This window comes from Syngnathus floridae, chromosome 4 (genome assembly GCF_059516105.1).
Source record: "Syngnathus floridae isolate MCC-2025c chromosome 4, RoL_Sflo_1.0, whole genome shotgun sequence".
Taxonomy (NCBI): domain Eukaryota; kingdom Metazoa; phylum Chordata; class Actinopteri; order Syngnathiformes; family Syngnathidae; genus Syngnathus; species Syngnathus floridae.
In genome coordinates, this window is record NC_142416.1 from 5467501 (window position 1) to 5481705 (window position 14205).

The 14205-nt window shown below is 42.4% G+C and overlaps 1 protein-coding gene across 10 annotated transcripts in view; it reads left to right on the top strand.

The window, feature by feature from the left end:
• tenm3 (teneurin transmembrane protein 3) overlaps positions 1 to 14205 on the top strand; it is a 404606-nt gene that overhangs the window by 304605 nt on the left and 85796 nt on the right. For 7 of the 10 annotated variants that reach the window (XM_088372494.1, XM_088372486.1, XM_088372491.1 and 4 more), the window contains 4 exons: positions 3364 to 3541; positions 5235 to 5255; positions 8042 to 8166; positions 8406 to 8513. In XM_088372494.1, coding sequence (XP_088228620.1) covers positions 3364 to 3541; positions 5235 to 5255; positions 8042 to 8166; positions 8406 to 8513 — 432 coding nt within the window. The remainder of the gene's footprint in view (positions 1 to 3363; positions 3542 to 5234; positions 5256 to 8041; positions 8167 to 8405; positions 8514 to 14205) is intronic. The other 3 variants (XM_088372487.1, XM_088372489.1, XM_088372496.1) reach the window with 1 other exon arrangement.

Sequence of the window (14205 nt, forward strand, 5' to 3'; positions counted from 1 at the left end):
CTGACATGTTTCGGTGGTTTCTTCCGCCTTCATCAGAGTGTCACAGATGTGATAGTGACGCGTCTTTATCAGCTGATGGATGAAGGCGTGGCTCACCTGTCATATTTGACAGGTGAGTCACGCCCTCTGCTGTCCATTCACCTCTCCAGAATGCTGTTTCAGGTTGTAGAGAGCATATAGGCTCCCTCATCCCTGTTGATGGTCCTCGGGCCCCGCTTGCGGATCTCAATGGCCTCCCTGATCCAACGCTGATGTTTATTTTCTTCAGTGCGGATGACTCTGGCCTTTTCCCAGTCCATGATGTGGTTTTCTCTTTTACAGTGATCGGTTAGGGCTGACTTGTAGTGTTCTTGTTCTGCTTGTAGTTTTATTGCTCTTGTTTGTCTCGTTGCTGTCTCCTTCTCACACTCCTTCTTGTGTTCTATTTTTCTTGTGATGAAGTTCCTCCCTGTCTCCCCGATGTATGATTTATTGCATGATTTGCATGGAATTTCGTATATGGAATTGCATTTGCTTTCCGGGTTGACTTTGTCTTTTGGGTGGACCAGTATTTGACGGAGTGTTGTATGTGGTTTGATAGGTGTGGTTATGTTGTATTTATTCATGGCTCTTTTGATGCGTTCCGTAATTCCTCTCACATACGGCATAATCACCATTCCGCTGGGTTCTTGTTTCCGTTTTTGTTTCTTTCTTTTCCCCTGTGTTTTGTATCTTTTGTTTTTTTACCTGTTCTGCACCTTTGGTTATTGCCCATTGTGGATACTGACATTTTTTGAGTGCATGTTGTATGTATTGTTCTTCCTGTGCTATGTCCTCCGGATCCGTGATTATGGTTGTGCGTTCGTATAGTGTTCTGACAACTGACAGTTTATGTATAGTGGGATGTTCTGATGTCCAGAGGAGGTATTGGTCGGTGTGTGTGGGTTTTCTGTGTACTTTTATTTTTATGTCTCCGTTGTCTGTGTGGTGTATGTTGATGTCTAGAAAGGCTATGGATCGGTCTGTTTCTTCTTCATGGGTGAATTTGATGTTACCGGTGGTGTCTATGGTGTTGAGATGGTCTGTGAGGTGTTGTGTATGTCCTGTTTTTGTTTTTTCTAGAATGTCATCGACGTAGCGTCTCCATAGCGTGGGTTTGTATGTGTCCGGAGCTGTTAAGAATGCCTTTTGTTCCAGATCTTCCATAAAAAAATTGCACACGATGGCAGACAGAGGGTCTCCCATGGGGAATCCCTCTTTTTGCCTGTAAATTGTGTTTCTGTATTGAAAGTATGTGGAGGTGGCGATGAAGTGGAGTAGTTGGGTGATGTCCTGTGCTGTTAGGTTTGTGCGTTTCTTAAGTGTCCTGTCTGCTGATAGTCTGTCATGTAATATGTGTATGGTGGCATGTGTGGGTGTTTTTGTGAAGAGTGAAATGACGTCGTGTGATATGAGCATTTCATCTTTCTGTACCTTTACGTGTGTGAGTTCTGTGGCGAGTTGTTTCGAGTTTTTGCAGTGTCGATCCGTGAGTCCTAGTAGTGGTTTTATTATTTCTGTGAGTGCTTTTGAAAGGTTGTATGTGACTGACCCTATGCTGTCTACGATGGGGCGGAGAGGTGTACCTGGTTTAGGGATTTTTGGTGAGCCATAGATTCTGGGGATGATGTTTGCTGTAGGTATTAAGTGATTGTATGCCAGTTTGTTTATTTTCAATGAGTAGTGGTTTGAGTAATGCTTTGAGTTTATTTTTCTTGTCTTCTGTTGGGTCTTTTTGTACTACTTCGTAAGTGTCATCCTGTAGTAACTGTTGCATTGATTCTTCGTAAGTGTCTGTGTCCATAATTACTGTTGTTCTACCTTTGTCCGCTGGGAGTATTGTAATGTCTTTATTTTTTGCTAGTGTGATCATTGCATTTACTTCCTGTTTTGTAATGTTACTGGGTGGTGATTTAGCCGTTTTTAAAATACCTGCAACTTCATTGCGTAGTGCTGCTTTTTGTCCTGGGTTATGTATTTTTTCGCATGCTAACTCCGTGGCTAAAATGAAATCATCGACGGGTATGTTTTTGGATGTGATCGCGTCGTTTAGTCCTTTTGCTAGTATGCTGCGTTCTGCCTGGGTGAGTTTGTGGTGTGACATATTGTGAATCCATTTATCGTTGATATGTGTGTGGTCCGGTTGTGCCTTCTTTTGTGCGATGAGTCTGTCCAATTTCCCGATGTGTCGATTTTTTGTGGCAGCGAATTCCTGTTCGTGTATATTATCTAAATGTCCCTGTAGTGTTGTTTCTGTGTTATTGTCCAAGGCATACCGGTGTTTGAATTGATCCGTCAGCCGCTGACATCGTTGATGTTGTTGAGTTTGTTGGTTGTGCAGCGTTCTTTGACCAGAGTCATCCGCACTCTTCTGATAATCCTTTCTGCATTCCTGGTCGGGATTGGGTTCTTGATTGTCAGGCTGGCCGGCGTTACCTCTTCGTCTCGGCAGCGTAGATTGAACTTCAGGTGGTTCCTGTAGCGGGCTCGTTTTTTCGTCAGTTTTTCGAGGAGGTGAAATTCCTTGACGCAGTTCTCTCCATAACTTCTTCGTAATAATTGTACTAAGTTCATCTTGTTTTTCCTTTTTTTAATCACTTCACTGGTTTCTTTTATATCAAACAAATTGTTTTAGGTTCAATCGTTTATTTTATGTATGTGCATTTTCTTGGTATAAATAAATGCACATAATGCTTCCATTCCGACTTGACTGAAAGCTGATTGAACTATGCTTTGTCTGACAACGCGACCGTCGTGAACAAGTCATTTAGTCTGAGAAGGCCATAAGATACTGCAGTGTCGCCCAATTTACACCAGATTTTTTAATCTAAATATTTCAGTACATATCAGATCATGACTGTTCTTTAACCAGGCTGTCTTGTTGAGGCATCCATCTTCAATTTGGAGGGCTTCTTTGGCACTCGCCTACCTTCCAGAGCCTAGCCTAGCCTAATAAGAGTTTTTTTTTTAGCATATTTGGTTCGTGATTGAACGAATGAATCCGTATTGATACTCATGGCAACAGTTTTTATTTGCAATACAAATTGGTCCCAAATACTGTTGGTAAGACTTGTAAAGTCAGCCGCCATGCCGCCACACTGTGGCAAGAACAACTTTGAAATAAAAACAAGCAAACCAAACCTTTGTCCATGTACTATTTGGTAAGGTTTATTTTGAAGTTATCCTCCTCGCAGTGTCTAACTTCACTTGCCTTCATGACAGTGCATGCCAAATAAACTTGTACATGAGGGGGAAAAACCCTCAAGCAAGGTAATCAAGGTTTAATCAAGGTACTCATATTACTTGAGCACTCATTTCACCCCTAATAACAATGTTTTCTCATAGGAAATGGACGCCGCCGTAGCATTTCTTGCCCGAGCTGCAATGGGCAAGCAGAGGGTAATAAGCTATTGGCACCCCTTGCTTTGGCATGTGGAGCGGATGGCAGTGTGTATGTTGGAGACTTCAACTACATCAGGAGGATCTTCCCCTCTGGAAATGTTACCAGTGTGATGGAGTTCAGGTAAGAAAATAGCTTCCAATTTCACACCGGTTCCATGTTAGTGCACACAAGTCAGAGTTTAGATGATTTGACCTAACAATAGACATCAAATCAGCATAATGTTCTTTTTAACGACCGTATTTTTCGCTCTATAAGGCGCACTAGATTATAAGGCGCACCCTCATTGAATTTTTTATTTGAGAAATTATTTCATACATAGGGCGCACCGGATTAAAAGACGCACAAAATAGAAGCTATACTGCAACAAACTGAGGTTGACTAGGGTTACGGTATGCATCCACTAGCCAATAACCAATGAGCTCTCAGTAAACAATCGCGTTTCTCAAACTATCTCCTATAAAAGTAATCAGAACCGACTAAAGTTCGATCTAACATATTGGTACTGCTTACTTATGTTTCCCCTCCATATCAATCCGTAAATTTACTCGAAACATTAACAGAGCAGCCTATTTTGAAATGAACTAGCCTCGTGCGTATAGCAGCTATCATTATAGCATTAGCCACCCGCAAACTCCCATGAGCCCCAGCTCGCAGACTCCCATGAGCCTCAGCAAAGTGTCATGTAAACAATTACGTTTCTCAAACTCTCTCCCATAAAAGTAATCGGAACTGACTAAAGACTGATTTAACACATCGGTGCTGCTTATTTATGATTCCGTTGCATATTGATCCGTAAACGTACTCGAAAACATTAACGGAACAGCCTATTTTGAAATGAAATAGCCTCGCGGGTACAACAGCTATTCAGTGACGCCCCCTGACCGCGGTGGCCGTAATGCTGGGAAGCGATGCGACCTTGTAATTTACTAGTCGTACTGAAACATACTGAAACATTTTGGCAGAGCGCTGTGTACAACCAGTATGGATCAACAAATTCATCAATTGATCCATATATAAGGCGCTCTGCATTATAAGGCGCACTGTGTTTTTTTGAGTAAATTTCAAGTTTTTAAGTGCGCCTAATAGTGCGGAAAATACGGTACAAGAATACCAGTTTTCACAAAATATCGTATCTAAGGTTATGTGGTCACAGTAGCTATAAAAAGCCTTTACACGTTCTAATGTTCATGTTTAAATCCGTGTCACTGTGTTCATTCACAGCAAGTCCCCAATAAGTTACTCTGTCCCAGTGACCCCCGTAGTGTAGTTTGAAAATGTTAAGTCACTAATAATGAGATGAACCGAAAAAGACACTGGGGAAAAAATAACTTACATATGTGTAGACTTTTTGTATTCATTGTAGCTGGTGTAAAAGTTAACATTTGTTCATGTTTTAGTGTTACTGGTTGAAATGTTCCTATGACTATTCTTCCATCACAAATTCATACCATTCAACACTACGATTGGAGCTTGTCCAGAATCTTTTATCTGTGCTTTTTGTCTTTGGTGTACTATATAAAATTGGCGATTTCTTTCAAAATTATCTAAACAATTTTTGCATGTCTTTCTCTTCTATTCTTTTACTTTGTAGTATTCCAATTTAGAACGATACAAATTAATTATACATTTGCCTATTTTCCCAATAAAGGAACAATATGGATTCTTCACACTCAAGCTTTACACTTCACACTTAATAGTGCTCTTAAGTGTTTAATATCCATATGTGTCTGCTCAGTGAGTGATACCAAGCGATGACTACATTTTCTCTAACTTCTGTTTCCTCTCTTCTCTCCTTTGCTTGCACTGTAATTAGAAACAAAGATTTCAGACATAGGTAAGCATGATTAATCACTTTTACTCTACTAACAAAACAGACTCCTTCTACTTTTTTTTCCTCAAGCAAACAATCATGTTCTTGTCTTTTAAAGCATTCAGCACAATGCAGTTTTTCAACTAATGGCCCCCTTTTATAGATCGTGGTTGTCAAATACGGACACACGGTCCGTGTGTATATACATACCAGCAAATCAGTGTGACTTCTGCTTTTGCCTTTGCAAGACCAGTTCAGATATGCGTTATCGCGAATTTACACGACATTCAGATGTGTTCGGCCATCCGCGGGGGGGATAGCATACCAGCTCTGCCGAACCCCTGAAGCCGACTCACCGAACCCCTAGGGTTCGATCGAACCCAGGTTAAGAACCACTGCTTTAAGGATTGCATTGCTCCCTGCGCAGTGAGGTCCATTTAAATTTTGGAAAGTACATCAGGACTTTAAAAACATTTTCTAAATTTTAGCGACGGCTCTGTCACGATAATGCGACCAGCGCGGTGCAGTTGCGCGGTCGGCAACACGCTACTGTTGCGCGTTCGGCAGTGCACTGCAGTTGCGCGATCGGACAAATATGTGCAAATGCAAAAATGCTTGAAAAAGGCGGGGTTTTTTTTTTGTCTTGAAACGGATTAAAATTGTTTCCATTATTTGTAATGGGAAAAATAGATTCGGAATCTGACCGATTCGCTTCTCGAACCGCATTCTGGAACGGATTGTGGTGAAAAACCAAGGTTTGACTGTATTTTTGCTATTCTTGTTAAAATCACACTTACATGTGAACTGGAAATGACAATAATAACACATAGTGAAAGCTAAATTGAGCAAATCGGCTATTTCAGAAATGTGTGTCAAACTGGTAGCCCTTTGCCTGGTAGCCCAGGAAGTAGCTCTCGGTTTAAGAAAGATTGGTGACCCCTGGTATAGGGGATTCGCTCGGATGGTTATGCTCTTTTCACCCCCGGGTGTCGGTCAGAACACAGGAGGGAAGACGTGGTTCAGTTTTGATTGCTTTACTGAATTATTGGCAAAAAATAACAGGCACTGTGGCTCCTAGTGGCATACAGGCAAACTGGCAAAAGGGTACAGGCACACGTTTGGTCGTAAGGTTGTGAGAGCAGGTGTGTGTAGTGTACATGGGTGAGTCTTTGGGTGTGTGAATGTGATTCTTGTGTGTGTGATTATTGTATGAAGCGTGTGAAGGGTGTGTGGGGTGTGTTTTGTGTGTGTGCATGCGTGCGTGTGTGTGTGTGATGTGTGGTGTGTATGTGTGTGTGGTTCTGCAGTAGACAGAAATACAGCACGTAAGTCAACACTCAACTTCTGACGTCACACAACACAAGTAGACGGCACACATTACATAACTAACTGCGCGTAACGGTTCCGCTATTATACTAAATAACCATAAATGAAATACTCTCGGCAACACACCAAACATAAGTCATCGAGACAACAAAATACATTTGCTGGCGACCGTTAGTCGCCGTGCCGCTGCGTAACGGCTACTCGTACGATGCGAGACAAACTTAAAGGATTGCGCTGGAGCTGTCAATCAAACGGCGCACACAAGAGGCAAACCGCGATCGGACAAACGGCACAACAGTGGACAATAGTAAAAATGAAATGTACATACTCACTTTGTGTCAAAGACGCACACGATCACAGCAACATACTCAGTCGTTACCAGCAACCTTTAATTTGCCGCTGTGCACAAGTGAATGGGTATAATGTCTAGACCCTGAATGTAAGACGATCCCCACTTTTTCAGACTTATTTCAATGCAGAAAACATAGTCTTATAGTCGAGCCAATACGGTAATAATCCTTCCACCGGCAACTTCATTTAGTTGTTTTGGACAGTGGTCAATATTGCTAGACTGGGCAGCTTTTATGTGTTGAAATATTTCTAAGGCTACTTCGATGTTTCTTGCATATGAAGCCAAACTTTGGAATGGGTCACAGAATTGTGTGGTCTTGGTGGAGTTGGCTTTTCAGAATCACAGAATATATTATTACTTAATTTCTATCAAATGTTGCTCTACAATCCTTGTTCTGTGAATTACAAACAAAGTGGCTTGAACAGTGCTGCTGAGTACAACAACCAGTTGGCAGCAGGGAGCTAATAACTCATTAGTAAAAATCTACCCATAAAAGTAAAATGTCATAGAGATATGAAATGAATACTCTCCATGTATCACTAACCAAATACATATACAAATAAAATAAGCTAATGTTGAAGTATACACCAAGTGGCAAAAGTCCTAATATAAGTTTTGTCCATCCACCCAGCCATCCATTTTCTATACTGCTTGTGCTCACGGGGGTCGCGGGCGTGCTGGAGCCTATCCCACCAGTCATCGGGCAGTAGGCGGGGGACACCCTGAACTGGTTGCCAGCCAATCGCGGGGCACACAGACACGGGGAGAACATGCAAACTCCACACAGAGAGGGTCAGAGGTGGAATCGAATGCGCACCCTCCTGTGAGGTGGACGTGCTAACCAGTGCTCCATCATGCCGCCCTACAAGTTTTGTGTTAAGGTCAATTTTCCTTAGATACCAAACATACTGAAATCCAACATTTTCTTTTTGTATGCTACCTGAGTTGTGTACAAACCTCTGAACAAACTCTCAATGGGCAAGTGTTTGGTTGTTGAATTCATTCTTATCGGTGTTCTTCCGGCTATACTCTACTTACCCTCCTCCAAATGTCAACTTGAGGGAATTAGTTTAGTGTTCCAAAACCAAATATTTGTTAATCTTATTTTCATTTCGCTTAACTTCCTTTTCAGCAACAACCCTGCCCATAGGTATTATTTGGCTACTGATCCAGTGACAGGACAGCTTTATGTCTCAGACACCAACTCAAGACGACTCTACAGACCAAAGAACCTCAGTGGTGCCCGGGACCTTATCAGTAAGTAATTGCATTTGCCTCCTAGCAGAGTGCTGTTTTTATACAGGTCTACAGTAATACTTTGTCTTTAGTTTAACTTTGGTCATACAAAAATCACAAAATGACAAATTATTATTATTATCAATATTATTATTATTATTATTATTACTATTGTAATTATTAATCAGAGATGTCAGATGACCTTACAAGGTTTAAAGTTCCCATGTGTGTGCGTGTTACGTGCCTGTGTGTGTGTTAAGGTAATGGGGAAGTTGTGGCTGGTACTGGTGAACAATGTCCGCCATTTGATGAAGCACGGTGTGGAGACGGAAGAATAGCTACAGAAGCTCAGTTACTGGGACCTAAAGGTACACACACAATTTTTTTTTAAAAACTAAAACCTACCGTAATTTTCAACCTGTAAGCCGCACCGGACTATAAGTCGCACCAGCTAAAATTCCTGACTGTTTTTAGTTTTATACTTATATAAGCCGCACCGGACTATAAGCTGCACGTGCGCACGAGTTATTTATGAAGAAAGACAGTACACAGAAAGCCTTTTTAAAGTTTTAATCACATTAACATTTGTAAACACGGAAGTAATAGAACTAACTGGGCTAAAATTTTAATAGCATTAACATTTCGTTGTAAACACAGAAGTAACAGCACTAGCTGGGCTAAAGTTTTAATAACATTAACATTTTGTCGTAAACACGGAAGTAACAGCACTAACTAGGCGGGTAAAAGAAAAAACATACCAGTCAACAAAGTCACTGAGAGCCGTTTTCGTCTTCCTCCTGTCCACTGAAACCAACAAAATCTTCCTCCTCGGTGTCCGATTGGAATAGCGCCAGATGTACGTCGGAACACTCTTTTTCATTCTCTCTTTCATTGTCGCTTTCATCGTCACTCTCGTCCTGAGGCAAATTCACTCCTGAGCTTGTGCTCTCCTCTCCGTCACGCAGCAGACCGGCTTTTCGAAACCCGTTGGTGATGGCGGATTTTTTCACACGGCTTAACGCTGTCAGGATCCACTGCCAGACTTGTGCGAAAGTTGCTCTTCGCATGTGTCCAGTTTCTGTAAAAGATTTCTCGCCGCTGGTCATCCAAGCATCCCATTCAAGTCGTAGGGCCATTTTAAATTGATTCATTTATTCCAAGTTTACGTGCAACCGCTCTGTTCCCTTCTTTATCAGCCAGCTCAATGGCTTTTAACTTGAAAGCTGCGTCATACGCACGCCTTCCAGTGTCTTCCATCATTGGGCTCTGTTTACGCTAACTTTCCTCGTGCACAACGCGCCACTACTGTCTTCCTCGACACATATACCGTGAATTTTGGACTATAAGTCGCTCCGGAGTATAAGTCGCACCAGCCATAAAATGCCCCAAAAAGTGAAAAAAACATATATAAGTCGCTCCAGAGTATAAGTCGCATTTTGGGGGGCAGTTTATTCGACAAAATCCCACACCAAGAACAGTCATGAATGAGCAACAACAGGCTAAACGATAGCAACAACAGGCTAAACAATAGGTATGCTAACGTGACAAACACAAACGGAGAGCTGAGAACGGGCCTGACGTAACATATAGAGTTATTAAAGACAACTATTACATAAATAACATGTTTATAAAACCATCTGTGTCACTCCAATTCATTAAATCCATCGATCGTTCGATACAATAGCAACAACAGGCTAAACGATAGGTATGCTAACGTGACAAACACAAACGAAGAGCTGAGAATGGGCCTGACGTACCATATAGAGTTATTAAAGAGAACTATTAAATAAATAACACGTTTACGAAACCATCGGTGTCACTCCAATTCATTAAATCCATCGATCGTTCTTTGTCAACAGTCGGTGCGCGCGGCTGACAGCCCTTGCACTTCAAAATATTCCACAGGCCCTTATAACGATATATAAATTATATTTCAAATAACTATTATATAAGCAATATTATCAAACCATCTGTGCACTTTAAATCATTAAATCCATCGATCAAATTCCTCGTCCTTTGTCAACAACGCCGCGCGTGCGTCCTGACATCAGCCTCATCGTTATTCCACAGATCTACTATATAACTATATTGTAGCGTTAACAAAGTACAAGGAAAGACGTGGGTTTGGTAAACGGCTCTTTATTTAACAAAACAAACTTCCAAGCGTGTGGCGGCGTGGACTTCCAGCCACCGATGTGGAAGAGAGCTCCATACAATAGGACCGGGCGGGCGTAAAAGCCATGTCCGAGCCCCATGCACTGTCCGCGGACAGCCACCCGGCCGAGCGCCGGCCCCCGACTTCGATCGACGGAGATGAATGAGAGCTCAGTAGAGTAGGACCGGGCATCCGTAAAAGCCATAATAGTTTTTCAAACCTTCTATGTCACTCCAAATCCTTAATTCTTTCAATCTCTGCGTCCTCCGTGTCACTTAGAAACAAAGCCACTAATGATGCAGGTAGTACGTACGTGGGTACGTTTGTCCCTTATGTAAACAACCGCCGCGCCACGCCGTGTCACTGACGTCGCTTGAAATTCAAATTACAGTAATGCTTTGGTACATCACGGTTCTCCAAACTTCCTTTCTGCGGCTCGATTACTGTTTTCAGCTGCATATTTTACAACTTGAAGTTTGTTACCTGCAAAATATTAGTTTCTTTTTGGTGTCATTTTTCTTAAGCCCTTCCCATTTAGAGCGCCCTCATCCAGTTTCATCTGATTTTTTTTGTATTTTTCAGATGTAGTTTTTTTGTTTTGTTTATTTGGTTGTTTCATCAAAGTCAAAGTCTGCTTTATTGTCGATTTCTTCATATGCCAAAACACACAAAGAGATCAAAATTACGTTCCCACTATCCCACGGTGGCAAGACATAGTACACAATATGCATACAAGTAAACAACACAAAAAAAACCAAGAAGGCACAAACAATGAATAAATAAGAGTGATGAATAAATAATAAATAAACAAATAACATAATAAATATAAGAGGAGCAAAAATGGAGCAAGTGTGCATAATCGACAAAATCTCCGCCAGCATCACGCTGAGCACGGGTGCCCCCCAGGGCTGCGTGCTCAGTCCATTGCTCTTCACCCTGCTGACGCATGACTGCACTGCGACCTACAGCGACAACCGCATAGTGAAGTTTGCTGACGACACGACTCTGGTGGGTCTCATCACGAAGGGCGACGAGACTCGGTACAGGTCGGAAGTTGACCTTCTGACCACGTGGTGCAGGGACAACAACCTCCTGCTGAACGTCAACAAGACCAAGGAAATTGTTGTTGACTTCCGGAAGGGTCACACAACACACCTGCCGCTGATCATCGACGGTGCTGTGGTGGAGAGGGTGAGCTGCACCAAGTTCCTGGGGGTGCACATCAGTGAGGACCTCTCCTGGTCCGCAAACACCTCGTCACTGGCAAAGAAAGCTCAGCGCCGCCTGTACTTCCTGCGGAAGCTCAGGCGTGCATGTGCTCCTCAGGCAGTCCTGTCTACATTCTACCGTGGCACCATTGAGAGCGTCCTCACCAGTTGCATCGCTGTCTGGGGTGGTAACTGCACTGAACAGAACTTGAAGGCCCTGCAGCGCATAGTGAATACGGCTGGTAAGATTATTGGTGCTTCGCTCCCCTCCCTGAAGGACATTTACACCTCCCATCTCGCCCGCAAGGCAACCTCGATTGCCAGAGATGTGAGTCACCCGGCTCACTCTTTGTTTGACCTTCTGCCCTCTGGGAAGAGGTACAGGAGCCTGCGCTCCCGCACCACCAGACTTGCCAACAGCTTCTTCTACCCCCTTCTGCGTAGCGTGCGGCACTGTTGCGCTATTTTCTGGAATGTCTGCTGTACGCGCACTTGCTCCTTTTTTTTTTGCTCCTCTTATTTATTTATTTATTTGTTGTGTTATTTATTCATTATTTATTCAGCACGCTTTTGTTATACTTGTTTACTTGTTTGTCTGTTGGGAGCCATGTCTTGTCACCGTGGGATAGGGGGGAACGAAATTTCGGTTTCTTTGTCTGTCTTTGGCATGTGGAGAAATTGACAATAAAGCTGACTTTGACTTGACTTTGACTTTGATACAGCAGACAGTGGACTTGGATATGGCGCTTTAAAGTGTTAATTGCTTTATTTGATTTTTTCTCAATTTTTTTATGTTTTGAATATGTTCAAGATAAAGATACAAAAGCATGTGAAGTGATCAACTATACTAAAAATAACATGTGAAGTGGTCAACTATACTTGTAAGTGATGTGTTAATGATCAAGTAAATATTTGTGAAAAAAACATACATAAGTCGCTCCTGAGTATAAGTCGCCCCCCAACCCAAACTATGAAAAAAAACGCGACTTATAGTCCGAAAATTACGGTATTCCACCTCTCTCACTCTTACCTTTTCAGCTCGAGCCCCCCTGATGGCTGTTAGAAAAAGTGCATGTAAAGTCGCCGCATGATCGCGTAAGGTTTTTAATGTTTAATTACCAATTGTAAGAGAATATACACAAATATGATTGTCAGAAAAGAGATGATTATTTAGGAACGCATAACTTTTATTAACATAACATCACAACAGCGGTCCACAGCCTTTTTATGAGTGTATAAGTGTATTAGTCGTGAGAAAAATCACGCAAAAAAAAAACCTATATGAGCCGCACCGGACTATAAGCCGCAGGGTTCAAGATTTGATAAAAAAAGTAGCGGCTTATAGTCCAAAAATTGACTCAATTGCCGACTCAGGCCGACTCAATTGCGGGGGCTTTTCTGTACTTTATCCACAATAGAGTGCATCACATTACAGGGCGCATGCATGGCATGACTTACAGTAAAAAAAAAAAAAAAAAAAAATGAAACAGGAGCAAGTTTGGTTATTCATACGCAAATCCATCAAAGTCCTCATCTTCTGTATCCAAATTAAACAGTTGGGCAAGTTCACCATTCAACATGCCAAGTTCCCTCTTGTCATTGTCTTTTTAGCAATGATCCCGGCTTTCCAGAAAGCTTGAATTGTGCCTTGTAAGCATGTCTCTTTGTCAACACCATTTTAGAGTGTCCTAATACTGCAAGTATTTATCATTGGCGACCGGGGTGCGTACTCTCCATATTTCGTACAGTCCTCTGTTTGATTTACCGCCCCGATCTACGTAAAACGTAATGTCCTCTGATAAGTTCATTGGGTCTAGATATTACACCTACATATTATGTCCCTGTGTGGCGGGAGCCACACAACATTTACAGATTTTGGAATTCGGTCCACACAAAAGTCGCACCTTAGATTTTTCAGAGATTTAAAGGCTTTTAAGTGCACCTTATGGTGCAGAAAAATATGGTAGATGAAAATTACACTAGTTGCTACTATTTTGCTGTTCCATCCATTTAATTTTGGTAAATTGTAGTTGTACCATATACTTTAGGTTTCCATCAGGACTGGGCGATAATTCAGCATCAGTATCTGATCAATATCAGTCGAAAATTTCTTATATAAAATGTTTGATATTCTAAAAACAAATTAACGTATGCATTATGTAGCCTATGTGCCCATGTAGGATACACAGGCAGAAATAATAAGAGCATAAAAAATATATGACCACTTGACTCTGCACAACTCTTCCAATAAGAATCCTATATATGTCACGCGCCGGTGTCATCCAGCCACGCCCCCCAATCACAAGGATCAGTGTCATCTGTCGCGGGCTCATTGGGAGCGCTATATTAGCGCGGCCAGCGCAACAATCCTTGTCAGCTTGTCTCGTGATGGCACACCGGTCTTTGTAAGCTTGACTCCCCGTTTCTTTATGATTCGGTTCTGTTCGTGTCTGTCCAGTGCTACCTTGTCAGTTCGCAGTTGCTCTCCTTGGAGATCACCCGTCCGCCATGTCCAGTCCTCGCCAGTGCGAAGTCCAGCCGCCAGCCCCTTCCCCTGGCTTGCCATCTGGCTATCCACACCCGACGAGCGCAGCCTCGCCCGTTCGCCGCTTCAGCCCTCCACCGTTCTCCTCTCCCTCCACAATAAAGTCTGCTTCACTTTGCATTTGGCTGTACTGCTATGTATGCAGCCAGCAA